This window comes from Thalassophryne amazonica, chromosome 1, assembly GCF_902500255.1.
Source record: "Thalassophryne amazonica chromosome 1, fThaAma1.1, whole genome shotgun sequence".
NCBI classification, from domain to species: Eukaryota; Metazoa; Chordata; class Actinopteri; order Batrachoidiformes; family Batrachoididae; genus Thalassophryne; species Thalassophryne amazonica.
The window spans coordinates 149,182,384-149,200,492 of NC_047103.1; the positions used below are offsets into that span (position 1 = coordinate 149,182,384).

An 18,109-nucleotide genomic window follows, 5' to 3' on the forward strand; every position below is an offset into this window, starting at 1 on the left:
CTCCTTCGTGTGCGTCAGCTTAAATCATGTTATGTGTGAAGGGGCCCTTAATGTTGAATCTGGTAAATTTGCTGCTTATAAGGAGTAAAACAAATCCTCTGCCTCTAGTAGCATCAGAAGAAGAAGAATACTGAATTACAGCATCTTATTTTGTATTTAAATTTTTGGTATAATTTCTTTGCATAATGTTGAATCGCATCATATGACATTGTGAGAAACTGAATCGCCATCAAATACATATCAAATTGCATTGAATCGAGAACGGGGTGAATTGTATCGTATCGTATCGTATCGTCATGTATCGCTGGTAGTGTATCGAGATGCGTATCAAATCTTTGTCAGTGATGCGATTCACGTGCCTAGTTGGGAGGGGTATGTGCTCGCTCAGCACTTTCTCGTTTTGGATATCTCACTTGTTAAATTTGAGAACATGACCATCTCTTGTTTGAATCAGTAAAAAATGTTTTAATGCAAATTTGCTTTTACTTTTGAACTAAATGTGTTTGTCAACTTGTAAATTTGCTTAGTGAGTTTGAAATTTTGTTTCCTCAGTTTGTAAATTTGGTTTATACTTGTTTTTCTGTTTGGCATTATTCTTCTTATGTTTGTTCTATTTGTTTTTATTCGAGGACCACAATGTAAATAAGTCTTGGACTTTTTTGTGTTATCCTCGGAATTTCACATGCACTGTTAAAGGTATTGCGTTTGTTTTTAAAGCACATTTCAAAATCAATCAATCAATTACTTCCCAGCCAGCGTAGTTTTGTGATATCCTGAAACGTCTCTGCACCGGTGGCACTACAGCAAAGCCAATGATTGTCTTTAACGCCGCTATCCCGAGCCGGATGCTGCTCCAATGTTGACAAAAGAAAACGGGGAGGGAGGGATCAAGAGCAAACATGCGAACCACTGCAGTCGGCCCCTCGTGTTTGAGTCCGTCTTTATTACCGTCATCACCTGTGGTGGAAATGCTTTTCCTCTGGGCTGACTGCTTGTCCAAGCAAACAGTGTCACGCGGCTGCAGCGCTGCTCTTTACTCAGCAGACCCTCTGGGATGAACGTGAGACATCTTCATCTGGGTGCCGGCTCATTATGGCTCCATCTGACAAACACAGACACACATCACTTCCTTGCCTCATTCAAACACGCACACACACACACACACACACACACACACACACACACACACACACACACACACACACACACACACACACACACACACACACACACACACACACTGTACCTAACGCACAGACACGCGTAGCTGCATGCACGACACTTTCTCCCTATCTGCATACTTTCCTTCCTCTTGCTCTCCTGCACATGAGCACCTTTCGGGTGCAATAAAACAGCAGATCAGAGTCATTGGCTGCTGACAGGGACTGACACTGAAACCTGCAGCTGTTGGAAGGCTGCCTGGGAGATGTTCATTACTCACAAAGCTTGTCGGTTTGGACAGGAGAGGAACAACGGTCTTATTAAGTGGAGACCTGGAGCAGCCGTAGGGGAAATACACATACACCCACGCGTGCACCCACACCAGCTCCCGAAAGTTTGAAGATGTGGCTTTAACACGGTGCTGCGATAGGCTGAGAGAAGTTGGGGCCTGCTGAAATATTTCAAACTTTCTATCTGCGCTCGAATTTGCTGAGTTTGGGGTTTGACGCAGTTGACAGACGGACAGACAAATCGTAACACGATGACATTCGCCACGTCAAGCTGGAGCAGAAGTCTCAGCGCAGAGAGGGGAAGTGCTGCAGAGGAATGTGACGGCCTCATTTTCACAGGAGCTTGCTGGTATTGATTGGACTTTCTGATGTCTGTCTGGCCCGGTGTATAACTCTCACAAGAACAGATTCAATATTCCCGACATTGCTGAACCTGAAGCCTTGTTTCCATAGTAACTCTGCTCTCCATCTCTCTAAACATAGCCCTCCTGACTGACTTTAGCGCTATTCAGATCATCAAGCACAGCTGAAGAGGAGGTAGAAGCGTGGACATGGACAATAACGCTCCTGACTTCAGGCTATGAAATGATTTTCTAGCTTGTCAGAACAACAGACATCTCAGTGTATTTACAGTCCAAACCGTGGTTAACCGTCGCAGATCTATCACAGAGGACAACATGAAACTGAAGATAAGATGAAAACAGGTTTTATTTCAGTAGGAAGCATGCATCCATCTTGTAAAACATTAGCAGGAAGATTTACAAGGCGTCACCAATGAGGACGCTTGGTTGTGTTTTCCACCGGTGACTTTTAATCACCAAGCCCCAAATTCATCTTTCACCCGCTACTTTTCACCAAGTTTGCAAAAATCTTAAAATAGCAAGCATCTCTCTAAACAACCTGCTCCATTTCAGCCTCGAGCAAAAAGGGGGCCGTCATAAATCAAACCTACCGCACTCATGACGGTTCGAGGACGAGAGGGGTATTTTTTTTATTTTACAATTTATTTTTGCATCTGATACAGTCGTCACTGTTTTAGGCTTCTGCAGCAGAGTCAGCCAGCTGACTTACAACAAGATGCTGATATAATCACAGAGTTGTAGAAAGATTCAGCTGAAGCATGAATAAAATCTTATGTCACCATCTGTTAAAGAAAGTGAACTTTCTGATGCGTCTCCATCCACATGTGCAGCGTGAAATCCCAAAATTCCAAAAGTCTGATTAGAAAAAAATTCAAACCTTTCAAAAAACCAAAAACAATACCAACAATAAAAGAAAAACATCTGCACGTGCCGACCTTTGCGGTTTTCTCTTTGAGAATATTTTTTAAAGGTGTTTTTATTTCTTGATAAAAAATCTGGTGATGTCTGAAGCAACCTTGGAGGCTGCGACACTTTTCTTCATTTGGCTCCTTTCTTTGGCTTGCTGAGCCGTTCTCTGTGAAGAAAAATGGAACATGATGTAAGAGGTTAAATCTGCAGTCAGCGCTGAAGAGAAAAATGAGATCAATATATTGAGCATCTCTAGATTAAAGTGTCTGGGCGAAGAAGGCACGCGTGGTGGAAGGGTCCCCCCTTATCAGAACACACAGTTCTCCGGTTCATATACGTCAATGCGCATGAAGTGTTCCTTTTCAAAATCAGAGGGCCCAGTATTGCTGGTGTGAAAGTAAAGGACATTCCGGAAGCCTCCGCTCACAAATCAGCCGTTTCTGAGGATACGCTCGTCTGTGATTATGAAATATTGACTGAAGAAGTCTGAGAAGAAAATTTTCCTCAGACAGATTTATAGCCTTTTGTGACCAACACCATATATCAACATGACACACAGCCACATTCTGTGATCTTATTATGGACAACACACAACTTTGTGAAGGAGGTTTGACTTTTGATCAATGTCTTTGACCACGTATCGCTTTGCCGCCGCCATATATGATGCTCAATATGAGTGATGAGAGTTTCTTTTTATGTGGGAATGGAGGAGAGGTTGTTGCAGCGTTCACCTTAAATGTTAGACAAATTGCTTTGGCCTTTTCTGGCCTTTTGGCTTTAAAAGCTGGTGTTACAGTTATTATGAGTGCAGTGATGGGGATGGGAATGTGCACGTACCGATTTGTGGCAGACGGTGCACAGCGTCTGCAGGTTGTCAAGGGAACACTGTCCTCCTCCGCTGTACACCGGTCGGATGTGGTCGACCTGCCAGAAATCTCCTTCAACTGGGGCGCAGATCATCTCGTTCAGCTAAAACACACACACACACACACACACACACACACACACACACACACACACACACACACACACACACACACACACACACACACACACACACACACACACACACACACACACACACACACACACACACACACACAACAAGAGCAATCTGAGATTTCTGATGTCTGACAAAGGGTTGAAGAGGACTCAAAATAAAAGATACATGATTACCTGGACTTTACCTGGATCTGGATTCTACAACACAATGCAATAATTGCAGACTGATCCAGAACGGTCCGACTGATCAAGATGTTGCAATCTGATATTTAATTCACAAGCTGAAACAAAACAGTGTCTTCCTGATCTTGGTTTTACATTGTAATGTCATATCCGCAAAGCAGTTTTGACATAAATCCCTAGTCCTCATCCAGAAGCTGGATGCGGATCCAGATCACCTCCAAAATTTAATGGAGTCATCCAAGGCCTAACAGCAATGTGTTGTGAAAATTTGGTGAAAATCTGTTAAGTAGTTTTGATGTAATCCTCAAAGTCCGACAAAGTGAAGTGTACAAATTGAAATCCTGATCCATAATCCAGATCCGGATCACCTTGAAAATTCAGTGGAGTCTTCCATGTCCTAATATCTATCTGTGGTGCAAATTTGGAGAGAATCTCTGAAGTAGTTTTGATGTAATCCTTAAAAGCCTATAAAAAGTGAAATCTTGATCAGAATCCAGATCCGGATCACCTCTAAAATTTAATAGAGTCTACCATGGCCTAATATCTATCTCTGGAGAAAGTTTTGCCAAATTCCGTGCATTAGTTTTGACGGAATCCTGCTAACAGACAGACAGACAAATAAATAAATAAACGGCGATGATTTTATTACGTCCTTGGCGGACGTAATAACAAAGTGCGGCCGCTGAATGCTTTTCTCACGTGGCTGGAAATTGCAATAACAAGATGTGATTGCACTGCCCTCCGAAAACATCCATCTACACTGAAGTTAATTTTCTGCACTGATGTGATGTTTTTAGTAAACCTCAGCCTTTCTCCAAGCATGGCACAGATCTAAATTGTAAATTTTATAGTGCCACGTAGATGCGCACAGATCCATCCAACAAATCAGTCATGTTAAACACATTCTTTGCACAGCAGGGGCACTTCTGCAATGCGCTTCACAATAACGCAGGATAAAAACAAATAAATCTTTAGAAATAATGTGACAGCACTGCACAATGGATGAAAAGAGAAAAAAATGCAAGAAATGAAAGAATGACAGACAACGGCACAAAATAGGGGACTCTCATAAAAGTCTAAATACTGAGATTAATGTAAGCGCATTTCATTATGAAGGGAAGAGAAGCTAATCATTTTTAATCACAATGAACTTTAACTTTGTATTATCCATCAGCTGCCTCAGGTACAACCGCAGAAATTTCCAAACGTTTTTTGGCCTACTTAACAGGCAGCTCCAGGGAAACTTAATCAGTGAGTAGATGTAGAGTTGCCTGACAAAGACCACCCCCCCCCCCCCCAAAAAAAAAAAAAATCAGGTTAAAAAAACCACAGGGAATAATATATGAGCATATGCACTCTTAAAGTCCACCTTTTTGCTTTTATGCTGTTTTAAAATGCTGTCTGTGTGAATTAATCTACGTTAACGTCACATCTGGGTGATAAAATCCCAGTGCAAACTTTTAACTGAGCTCCTGGATGAGAAACTAAAACATCATTGATTGTTGTAAGATGCAGTAACTTGAGTAATCTGGTAGTTAAAATATTTATTTAGGAATGCTAATGGATAATTCTAGTGATGTGTGCATACGGTAGAGCCGTTTCCAGCTCCGCTCCTGGCAACACATTCAAAAACAATACAAGTTAGAACTGCACAGAGCAAGATGGCAATCAATATGTCGGCATTTCATCCAGAAAACTTTGCAATCAAAGACACGGGTGAAAATCAGATTGTCAGATTGCTTTCAAAAACCTAAGAACAGTTTGTGTTACCAAGCTGTGAAGTTACTTGAGCAAATAATATTGTTTCCCAAAGCTTGGGCACCATGGGTAAGATGCGAAACGTTCAAGTCTGTGCATGCACAAACTGAAAACATGCATATTAATGAGCTGTTTCCATAGGAATATGTCCGTCTTCTGCGCCAGCCTCTCACAGAAAAGACTGGCAGAGAAGCACAATCAGACTGAATTGATGTCCTCGCCCGGCAGTGACGCCTGTGTATGCCTGCTGCTTCTTACAGAACATCTGGTATGCTGTTATTAAAGGAAGGGGTCAACAATCTATTTTTAATCCACCGTTCACAGGTTGGAATTTCATGTGAAACATCCTCAAAGGCTGATAATACTATAACGGGTCCATGTCCAGTCAGGTCCACATGCATTGTGGTCGTCTCACAAACTGTCACAAACTGTCTGTGGCCCTTGGACCCAAAAAGAACAATTTTACTCTCATCAGTCCACAAAATATTCCTCCATTTTTCTTTAGGCCAGTTGATGTGTTCTTTGGCAAATTGTAACCTCTTCTGCACGCCTTTTATTTAACAGAGGGACTTTGCGGGGGATTCTTGCAAATAAATTAGCTTCACATAGGCGTCTTCTAACTGTCACAGCACTTACAGGTAACTCCAGACTGTCTTTGATCATCCTGGAGCTGATCAATGGGAGAGCCTTTGCCATTCTGGTTATTCTTCTATCCATTTTGATGGTTGTTTTCCGTTTTCTTCCACGCGTCTCAGTTTTTTTGTCCATTTTAAAGCATTGGAGATCATTGTAGATGAACAGCCTATAATTTTTTGCACCTGCGTATAAGTTTTCCCCTCTCCAATCAACTTTTTAATCAAACTACGCTGTTCTTCTGAACAATGTCTTGAACGTCCCATTTTCCTCAGGCTTTCAAAGAGAAAAGCATGTTCAACAGGTGCTGGCTTCATCCTTACATAGGGGACACCTGATTCACACCTGTTTGTTCCACAAAATTGACAAACTCACTGACTGAATGCCACACTACTATTAATGTGAACACCCCCTTTTCTACTTTTTTTTTTACTAATAGCCCAATTTCATAGCCTTAAGAGTGTGCATATCATGAATGCTTGGGCTTGTTGGATTTGTGAGAATCTACTGAATCTACTGGTACCTTGTTTCCCATGTAACAATAAGAAATATACTCAAAACGTGGATTAATCATTTTAGTCACATAGCACTACTATTATTCTGAACACTACTGTATGTCAACGCTACCTGGCCATACCCACCCACAGTAGGAAATGGGTATCGGCATACCCGCCCGCTGTGCGTAAACAAATGACATCATCGCGCGCAGCCCAAGAACTGTCCACAGAGAAAAAGATGAAAAGGCAAGAAGTGTGTGTTGGTCCCAATATGGATATTGCAGATGATTTTATTAAAAATCAGTCACCCAAAATGACAGATATTCGCCCTTGTCTAACTTGGGCGAATATCTGTCATTTTGGGTGACTGGGCATGGATGTCGGGCCTCTGAAAATGCATACTGCCCTCCAAAAGAATGTTACTGTATTACTATATTTCTGTCAGAAGTTGTTAGCTTTACTCTGCTTATTAACCAACACTAACACGAGGGGTGGAGCACTCATGCTAGTAAGACCCTTTGGCTGCTCCCTTGTTTGCATTTGGAGTAGCCATAGCAAATCCGAGGTGGATCTGGATGTTGAACTCGCACAAGTTTTACGCCGGATGCCGTTCCTGACACAACCCCACGTTACATGGAGAAATGTAGCAGGGGTGGGGTTTGAGCACTCACACTAACAGGACATTAAGTTGACAAAACAGAGTTGCTGTTGGGATTGATACGGTGCATCAAAGTCACCATCAACTAAGTTACAAGATGATAGCACTTAATGTTTTTGTGTTATTATCTACACAAGCTAGCTGGGATGGACGGTTCATGCTCTTACTACCCCGTTACTACCACCGGGGAACAGAACCTCATTTTACGGTGATCATTAAGAAATCCAAAGAGAATGGTAGTGTATGGTAAATCTGTCTGGAGCAGGCATTTCTCAAAAACTGTGCAAGAGAAAGACTAGCGAGGGAAGCCAACAAGACTCATGACAATTGTGAAAGAATCATAGGCTTCTCTGGCTGTCATTGGAGAAACTGTGCATTGTGCAATTTTGCCTGTTGCATCATTACCAGTGGCACAGCTTCATGACAGAGTGGAACAAAGACATATTTTCATCCAAGAAAAAACACAATGAATATATACTTGAGCCTTCCATGTATCTTCTTTCAAACCGTAGCTGCCATTTTACATCTTCTTTTTATGAAAGTCTCTCTATGTTCCACTCCACCGTGACACTGTGACTGGTGTTGCATCACCAGTCACAGTCATGTCATCAGAACATCAGGGAACATGTCTGCTCCTATAGCATTCTTCATTTTTCAATAAATAACAGGAAATATGACGATTTAGCAGAGAAGAACTGAATTAAAATAATGACACAATTATTGGATCACATATTTTCACTCATTCCTTGAATATGAGTGTCACAGATGAACTGGCAAATGCCTCTTGGATGGGGAGGTAACCTAGGAGAGACCGAAGTCCCCTCCAAGTTGTAGACTTTTGCGTCACGCTACTGAATCCAAGGATAAGAACCAGCACCTTCGGACCTGAGGGCCAACATAGGACTCACTACTTGTTCTTGAATTAAACCCAAAAGTCTACACTACAAGCACATCTTGATGGTTTCATTTCAACTCAATAGCTGTGGTGCACAAAGACAAAATTACAAAAACTGCCACTGTCCAAACACCAACATGTAGAAATGATTGCGCTACAATTATAGGCCTGAAAACAGCTCGTCACACACGTCTGTACATACCGCTACACTGTGCTGCCGATTAAACAAGTATCAGGCAAACTGACATCCTAAAAGTAACCACTAACCAGGCCGCTAACCCATTTTCTGTGTCCGTCACTTTAAATAGACAAAAACTACTGCTTGCTATGCCCCTCTTTCTTCACAGAAGGGGCAAGACTGTGTGGGCATGTTGCATAGACAGGTAAGTTTTACACATCTGTAACATATGTAACATATGTCACAGAAGTCCATGTCAAAATTCCTGCTTCCTCTGTGAGGCATGAATGAACCGAACAGACGGACACACTCCTCAATCTGAATATGGCACCATACCGCTGCTCACTTAAGATTCTGGTGCAAATTATATCTGAACTTGGCAGAACCTTTTTTTGGGGGGCATAATTTTTCACAACTGACATAGTTACCCTTGATATATGAAGTAAATTCGGGGAAAGCTTTAATATTATTGACATAAAAGGAGGTATGTGAAAAGATAAACACAAGTTGGATTGTGAAGTTTGTCACTGAGCTTCCTACAGAACTCATCAGTTTGCAGAACCTTCCACATACCTGGACTAAACTTTACTGAACCAAGTTACTGAAATCCAGTTGAGCCAAAAGTGAAAACTAAGAACCCGTGTCTGTTCTGCTGCTCAAATGCTGTCCTTTTAAAATTCAGAGGGAAATAGGCAGAAAAATAAAGGATTATGCATTATAAACAAGAAAAGTAAGCAAACAAGTGAAAGCCCAGCAGATAATTGAGAAAATTAGAAAGAGCGGTGGAGGAGGAGAGAATTCAGGGCCACAAATCCATTTGTGTCTTCTTTTTCCTTCCATCCTCCACTGACATTAACGCAGCGAACTGGAATTGATCCCAACAGATTTAAAGAATGAGCGTGCTCACAGGGGCAGAAATCATATCTCTGCTGAGCGCACGCACACACGTGTATTCCAGACAATTGAACCTGCCTGTGTGCCAACACCTTGCACCCCTCCCTTAAAAGCACAAGAGCCGACTAATGCGCAAACATCAAAACGCCAAGAAGACTCGCATGCAGCTAAAGGCCATAAAACGAACCAAATATCCACAAGAATGCACCAAAATAACACATACAAAAAACATAATATACACAAACACAAAGCTGACCTCAAGGTAGAATAAAGGGAACCGTATACACATGTACACCCACAAACACACAGCAGAACCCCAGCGGGAACCAAAGAATGAGTCTATAATCTCAAGGCTCCTCCACCGCTGCGGCGTCTTATCATGTGGCTGAGTTTGTTTCCTCTAAAGCTCGGCGCATCGATTGGTGCTGATGCTGCTGCTGGCGGCGTCTGGAAGGAAGGTTGGTAGAGGGTGCTGGGGAAGATGGGGTGGAGGTGGCGAGGGGGGTTTTGGCTTTGCAGGATAACAGCCAACCAAATCAAACAGGCTTACTGGCCGAGGCCTGGCACTGGGAAAAGAAAAAAAAAAAATCAATGGACCCAGCAATCCATTTACAGGGAGCTGGGCCCTCAGAGTGCAGATCAACCTGTGTTTGTATGTAGAGGTGGGTGGAATGACAGTACGGGTGGTTTTATTTTTATACTCAAAATACCAAATAACAACAAAAAAAACCTTTTCTTATCAGTTCTTTGGCCAGCATCAGAAGACATGTTAGCTATGGAGCTAAAGAGAGTAAAATCCAAATGATACCAATAAGTTGTGATTAATGATTACTGTATCTACATGCCTAATCTTTATGCAGCTATAAATCCATCCTTTTTGTATACTCCAATTTTTATTTTTTAACTTTTTTTTATACCTTTATTTAAGCGGGTTAGTCCCATTGAGATTGAGATCTCATTTGCAAGGGAGACATGGACAATTATAAAGTTTCCATTTCACCTAACCTGCATGTCTTTAAATGTGGGAGGAAACTGGAGCACCTGGATGAAACCCACGCAAACACAGGGAGAACATGCAAACTCCACACAGAAAGGCTGCAGGTGGGAATTGAACCCATGTTTTTCATGCTGTAAGGCAACAGTGCTAACCACTAATCCACCATGCTGCCATTTAAGGGTCACCGGGGGGCGATGAAGACTATTCCAGCAGTAACAGGGCGCGAAGGCACACAGGACGCCAGTCTGTCGCAGGGCCACATACAGTAGTGTTCAGAATAATAGTAGTGCTATGTGAATAAAAAGATTAATCCAGGTTTTGAGTATATTTCTTATTGTTACATGGGAAACAAGGTACCAGTAGATTCAGTAGATTCTCACAAATCCAACAAGACCAAGCATTCATGATATGCACACTCTAAAGGCTATGAAATTGGGCTATTATTAAAAAGAAATAGAAAAGGGGGTGTTCACAATAATAGTAGCATCTGCTGTTGACGCTACAAACTCAAAACTATTATGTTCAAACTTATTTCTTCACATCTGCGAGGCATTAATTTTGTTGGTTTGGAACCAAGATTTTGCTTGTTTACTAGTGTGCTTGGGGTCATTGTCTTGTTGAAACACCCATTTCAAGGGCATGTCCTCTTCAGCATAAGGCAACATGACCTCTTCAAGTGTTTTGACATATCCAAAGTGATCCATGATACCTGGTATGCGATATATAGGCCCAACACCACAGTAGGAGAAACATGCCCATATCATGATGCTTGCACCACCATGCTTCACTGACTACGTTTACATGCCGTTAATATTTGGGTTAAGGTCAATATTCCAGTTTCTGAATCATTAGGAATAACCCGTTTACATGCTTAAGCAGACAGAGTTACTCCTGTATACATGGTCATTGCTATCATTTGGAATATCCCCATCTAAACAGCGACGCACGTCTTCCACCGGTGCTTGATTTAGTCTGGCATTCGTGTAATACTGCTTCACGTAAAACCCCTCACTACACACTTTATACACTTTTCTTAAACAAGCATTAACATGTTCTCACTTTTCTCTCCTGTGTAAACTCTTTTTTCTTCTGTGCGAGAAGATTATAAACAGACACACGCAGAACACAATGCGCATGCTGTCCCTTCGCTCACTGCCTCCGGGGGTACGAATGCGGGACCCCCAAGAATCCAAGTCATGGCCACGGAGCTCTGCGGGTGCGGTATACCGAGACCGCTGCGGCGCTGTGGATTTTTTTCCGCAACAAATCTATCCTTGCGTGCTGCCTCCGCATCAAAACAGTGAGCGTAGTCTCTGGACCTGTTGCCAGAGTTGGCGCAGCTCCACACAGCAGAGAGGGGGGCGGTGTGAGTGGCCCGCTGCAGTGTTTACCGAGCCTGCAAACTCAGTAAGCGCATCGGAGGCAGAGAAATCGCGGTGATGCCGACCGGTGCCACGACCGGCCTGCCTGATAAGGATGCAGAACACAATGCGCTGTTTATCTCTGCTTCTGTGGTGTCCGGTGGGCTGCGCGCGCTTTTGCTGTACTCAAAACACCAAGATTCCTTGTGGATAGGACATGCGCAGAACACAAAATAATGTTCCTTTCTATGGGGATATCCCGATGCGCGTTTATATGACTGGATATTCTGGTTAGAAAAGGAGTAACCCAGGGGTCTTATTCGAGTTTTTTAAAATATGAGGATATTCGGGTTTTTGCGGGTGTTTACATGGCCGTGCCCAACTGGGTTATTGCTAATATTCCAGTTATGAAAGGGTTATTGACTGCATGTAAACGTTGTCACTATCTTCACTGTGAACTGTGGCTTGAATTCAGAGTTTGGGGGTCGTCTCACAAACGGTCTGTGGCCCTTGGACCCAAAAAGAACAATTTTACTCTCATCAGTCCACAAAATATTCCTCCATTTCTCTTTAGGCCAGTTGATGTGTTCTTTGGCAAATTGTAACCTTTTCTACTTTTTTTTTACTAATAGCCCAATTTCATAGCCTTAAGAGTTTGCATATCATGAATGCTTGGTCTTGTTGGATTTGTAAGAATCTACTGAATCTACTGGTACCTTGTTCCCATGTAACAATAAGAAATATACTGAAAACCTGGATTAATCTTTTTAGTCACATAGCACTACTATTATTCTCAACACTATTGTATGTAGCTATAAATCTGACCATAAAAACGTAAGTCTGAAACCAGCACAATCCACTATAAATCTTGATGAAAAAAGAAGAACTAATGGAACAAAGGCAATGACTTCACATGGTTAATACTTGCAAAACCTACAATATTATTGCAAGACCATAAATGAAGAAAAATTTTTACTCGTCAGCAGTGTCATGCGGTCAAGGGAGAAAGAAAGAAAAAAATCATCATGGAAAGAAAAAAATCTAAAATGAAAAAATAAATGAAATGGTTATATTTATCCAGTGATTTGTACTATAAAGTTATTTTCCTTTTAACTTCACCAGTTTTAGATTATTTTTTATTGAAAATAGCTGAATTTTCACATTTGCATTTGAAGAGACATGCAGTGAGGCAGCAGCCAGCTGAGCCTCACCTTGGATTCCGCAATCACTGGACTAAATGCTGGCATGTTGTGCAGTGAGACTGTCTCTCTGTCTCTCTGTATGTCACTCTTAAAATGGTCAAACACTTTGGTTGTATGAACTTAAATTCCATAGTTTAGCTGATGTACATAATGTACAGTGTTTTTTTTGTCAACAGCTGTATGTGTGTGTAACGAGTGTCATGTGCTGCGCGAGCATAAAACGGCTGCAAAAAGGCACGACGTGAGGCATGCAGTTCTCCTGCCTCATGGTAGGGGGCACTAGTGATCCCAGGGATTCTTTTTGCAGCAACTCCTCAGCTGCAGAATAAGTGAAGTCAAGAGCCATGGTCCTATTATTTTACTTTTTCCTCTCACCTGGCTTTTACTTTCAGAATGGAGGATTACATATCCAAACTGAAACAATTTTCTAAACTGGACTTTCAATAAAAGCAGGAGGAAATAATTAAAGGACGACCAACGCAGGAGCTAAAAGGTTTCCTTCAGACTACGTGACAGAAAACCCGCTCTTTTCAAACGGAGAGGGACACATGAAAAGTCTGGCTGTGTGGACGTCCAGCAAGAAACTGTCTTTTCTGCTTTTCCTGCCTTTTTTTCTCAACTTGTGACAATGTCTGGACTCAGATGGGAAATTGTGACCTGAGGAATTTGCAAAGAAGTCTCATCAAACACGAGCGGTCAACCACTCACATTCGAAGCCAGAAAAGGTCCAAAACATAGAGAACGAAGGACTGATGAAGGACGACTTTCTTCCCTGGTAATGATCTCCACTGACACAGAAACTTTTAAAACTGAAGGAAGATCAGGTAAACTTCTACAAACAAGTCATCAATACTTTTGTTCAGAAGGAGCGGCACATGGACTTCAGTTATAAGCAAAGGTAAGACCATAATAACTTTTTAAATTAAATGTGCTTTTTGTGTGAGACAGTTTGCATGTGTAAAGAATGCTGATATGATATTTTAAACATAACCCGTGAACTGCTGCCCATCAAACATTGAATAAGCTACTCTGCAGGGTTCATATGTTTGTAAATCTGATTGGGATGAAGTCAGTCCCTCATCAGCCATGAACCTCACTGCACATCACTGCTCATCAGTATAAGAGCATTTAAAAAATAATTACCATATTTTCTGGAATATATGTTGCACTGGAGTATTAGTTGCATCTGTCCAAAAATGTGTCATGAAGAGGAAAAACATGCACGTCACATCAGTTTACATTTATTTTTGAAAACTGCTACTACTGCTTCATGCAACAAGTCAAATGAATTTAGCAGGTGCAATATTTATTCACAATACAAACTGTGCACTAGTAAGCAGAAGTTGATGGGGTGATTAATGTTATTGTACAAGGCGCAAAGAACTCAAGCGTAAACTGCTTCTTGTCACCATTGAATGGACAAAACCATCAAAGAGAAAAATGTGCACACTTACTTAACAAAGTCTAAACACATTTTTAATTGATTATGGTTCTCTCTGGGTGCTCTGGGCTCCTCCCACTTCCAAAGAATGGCAGATTAGTTGAACTGGTGATTTTAAGTTGACCGTAGGTATGAGTGAGAGTGTGAGTATGTTTGTCTGTCTAATGTGGCCCTGCGGCAGACTGGTGGCCTGTCCAGAGTGACTTCCCTCTTCTCCTCCTTCCTGGTGGCTCCATCCTGAGCATTCTTCTCCCTATAAACTCTGGGTCCCTTCTGGGTCCTACAATCTCAATCTCGTCTCTCTGACGTAGTTTCTAAACCGTCTGACCTGAGCTGTCCCTCTGATATATTCATTCCTAATCCTGTCCATCCTCATCACTCCCAGTGAAAATTGTAGCATCTTCAGCTCTGCCTCTTGTCTTTTTGCTAGCGCTATAGTCTCTAAGCCGTACAACACAGCTGGTCTCACAACTGTCTTGTAAACTTTATTCTACTAACTTTCATTCCCCTTCTCTCCAGAGCATATCTCCACATCTCCAGGCAAGTCTCAACCTGCTCTATATGCTTGCTACAGATCACAATGTCATCAGCAAACATCATAGTCCATCGAGACTCCTGTCTGATCTTGTCCGTCAACCTGTCCATCAAACATTAAATTGCAATATACTGGAAATCTTGCGACAATTAGTAGTCAGCATGCATGCAGCATTTTCCACTACAGACTCTGGATCTCTGCTGGATCATGGCAAGGTAAGCACAACATTTCTCAGGGCAAAAGGAACAAATTTTAGCAAAATGGTAAAAACAGATAAAAATAATACTACTCATCTCGGTATGTTAAACAACCAGATTTAACAAGAGTCATCAGGAGGTGACCTATCCACCCCGGTCCCAACAAATCAGCAATACAAAGTGTCGGGGATCACCCAAGTACACCATTTATGCTAAATATGAAAGAAATTGATCAAGTGATTCTTGAGATATTGTGCTAATGAGGGTGGCAATGACAATAGCTTGAATATTTTGTTGTGACCTTGAAATTACCACAAGGTCACCATAATGAACTGGTGTCGGGGGATCACCCAAGTACACCCTTAAGGACCTTTCACACCATGCATGCTGTGCAATCATTCTGCTGCATCCGCTCACATTTTTTGCAAAAATGGACACAGCAACAATGTATCTGGATGCACAGAGGGGACAGAGATTTCTACAATGTTACCTGGCTTTTCGAGCATCTACCGACAATCACCATCATGGATTTGCAACAGGAAAAAGTGAAACAGTCTGCGAGTCATAACAAGATTAGAAGCAAAAAGCAGAAGAACAAGTGACGGACATCACCCTGCTGGGAGGAGCTTTTTTCTGCGACTGTTCGGAGTGAGGTCGTGTGGGACTGAAGCGGCCGGGCGGAGCTGAAGCGGCCGGGTGTAGCTGAAGCGGCTGGCCTGGCCAGAGACCCACAGGCTCAGTCAGAGAGAGAGACGGCAACTGGTGTGATTGAGCAGACACGGTCAATCCAAAGTTTTATCAGCTAACGTTATCTTAGCCTTTAGTTGCAGACTCAATCACTGAAGCTGAGTGAATGTGTATATTTGTAAATTGTTTTTAGCAATTTTTATTTTTACCAAATAAATCTACACAATAGTTTTTTAATTGTTACTGCTGTGACCGCACGTTTATATAACTTAGATTTTTTTAAACAATCAAGTAATCAGACCTTTGGGAAAACAGCACAGCACTGTTTCATGTTTCTTTACATTTCAAGAAATATATTTCTTCACTTGTCCCACATCAGGAACATTTCAACATTTGCTGTGCAGGGAACCTTGTAAATTCACATGCACTTGAGAACTTCCTGTGATAGAGCTGAACACCAAAACCTCCACTCCAGAAGAAAGAAGAGAACATCTCGGCTCTTCAAAATGTGAGGAAAGTATCTCCAAAAACTACACCAAGAGGTCGAAGCTGCAGAGGAGACCTTCATCTGGTTAAATGACAACACCTGCTGCTATACGTCTAAATAAAACAAAGGCTCTTTAAAGGCCGACTATTTTATGATTTGGAAAAAGTTGTTTCCTTTTTATATTTTAACATTAAATGAATGAATCATTAAACATGTCCATGAAGTCAAAGTTCAGTCAAAAAGACACTTGCACAGGTAGAAAAAGCCACGCCCCCATTGTGCGTAATTTCAAAGAATTCACAATCACTAGAATAGTTAAATTCATATTTTAGTAGATACTCTGTCCTTATTATAACATTAAAACTAATCACATAGTCAATGAGGACGTCATAAAATGCTGAAATGACTAAATTAAAAAAATGATTTCATCATGAGGTTTAATGTCACATTGAGAAATCCTAATTAACAGACACACTGCAGTTATTGTTATGTCATCTCCTGTTGTGTTTATGATAAATATTCATCTTTATTTACAGTCTCTTTTTTCTTGGTTGAAATGTAGATATGAATGAATGAATCTACCAGACTTAAAAATGCACACATTAATTTTCATGCTACAACCCCAATTCCAATGAAGTTGGGACGTTGTGTAAATTGTAAATAAAAACAGAATACGATTTGCAAATCCTCTTCAACCTATATTCAACTGAATACACCACAAAGACAAGCTATTTAATGTTCAAATATTTGCTCATTTTGAAATCGATGCCTGCAACACATTTCAAAAAAACTGGGAGAGTAGTATGTTTACCACTGTGTTACATCACCTTTCTTTCTAACAACACTCAATAAGCATTTGGGAACTGAAGACACTAACTGTTGAAGCTTTGTAGGTGGAATTCTTTCCCATTCTTGCTTGATGTATGACTTCAGTTGTTCAACAGTCTGGGGTCTCCGTTGTATTTTGCGCTTCATAATGCACCACACATTTTCAATGGGCGACAGGTCTGGACTGCAGACAGGCCAGTCTAGTACCCGCACTCTTTTACGACAAAGCCACAGTGTTGTAACACGTGCAGAATGTGGCTTGGCATTGTCTTGCTGAAATAAGCAGGGACGTCCCTGAAAAAGATGTTGCTTGGATGGCAGCATGTGTTGCTCCAAAACCTGGATGTACCTTTCAGCACTGATGGTGCCATCACAGATGTGTAAGTTGCCCATGCCATGTGCACTAACACACCTCCATACCATCACAGATGCTGGCTTTTGAAGTTTGTGCTGGTAACAATCTGGATGGTCTTTTTCCTCTTTTTTCCAGAGGACACGACGTCCATGATTTCCAAAAACAACTTGAAATGTGGACTCATCAGACCACAGCACACTTTTCCACTTTGCGTCTGTCCATTTCAAATGAGCTCGGGCCCAGAGAAGATGGCGACATTTCTGGATGTTGTTGATGTATGGCTTTCGATTTGCATGGTAGAGTTTTAACTTGCACTTATCGATGTAGCGACGAATTGTGTTAACTGACAATGGTTTCCTGAAGTGTTCCTGAGCCCACGCAGTAAGATCCTTTACACAATAATGTCGTTTTTTAATGCAGTGCCGTCTTAGGGGTCGAAGGTCACGGGCATTCAATGTTGGTTTTCGGCCTTGCCGCTTATGTGTAGAAAGTTCTCCAGATTCTCTGAATCTTCTGATTATATTATGGACTGAAGATGATGGAATCCCTAAATTCCTTGCAATTGGACTATTTTATCACGCAGTTGTTCACAAAGTGGT

General features: G+C 41.6%; 1 protein-coding gene across 1 annotated transcript in view; it reads right to left on the bottom strand.

Annotated features, from left to right (window-relative positions):
* Nucleotides 1-2,440: 2,440 nt before the first annotated feature.
* zranb3 (zinc finger, RAN-binding domain containing 3) overlaps nt 2,441-18,109 on the bottom strand; it is a 320,504-nt gene continuing 304,835 nt past the window's right edge. The window contains exons 21-22 of the mRNA XM_034175776.1: nt 3,560-3,691; nt 2,441-2,888 (exon numbers count right to left, since the gene is read on the bottom strand). Coding sequence (XP_034031667.1) covers nt 2,790-2,888; nt 3,560-3,691 — 231 coding nt within the window. The 3' untranslated portion in view covers nt 2,441-2,789. The remainder of the gene's footprint in view (nt 2,889-3,559; nt 3,692-18,109) is intronic.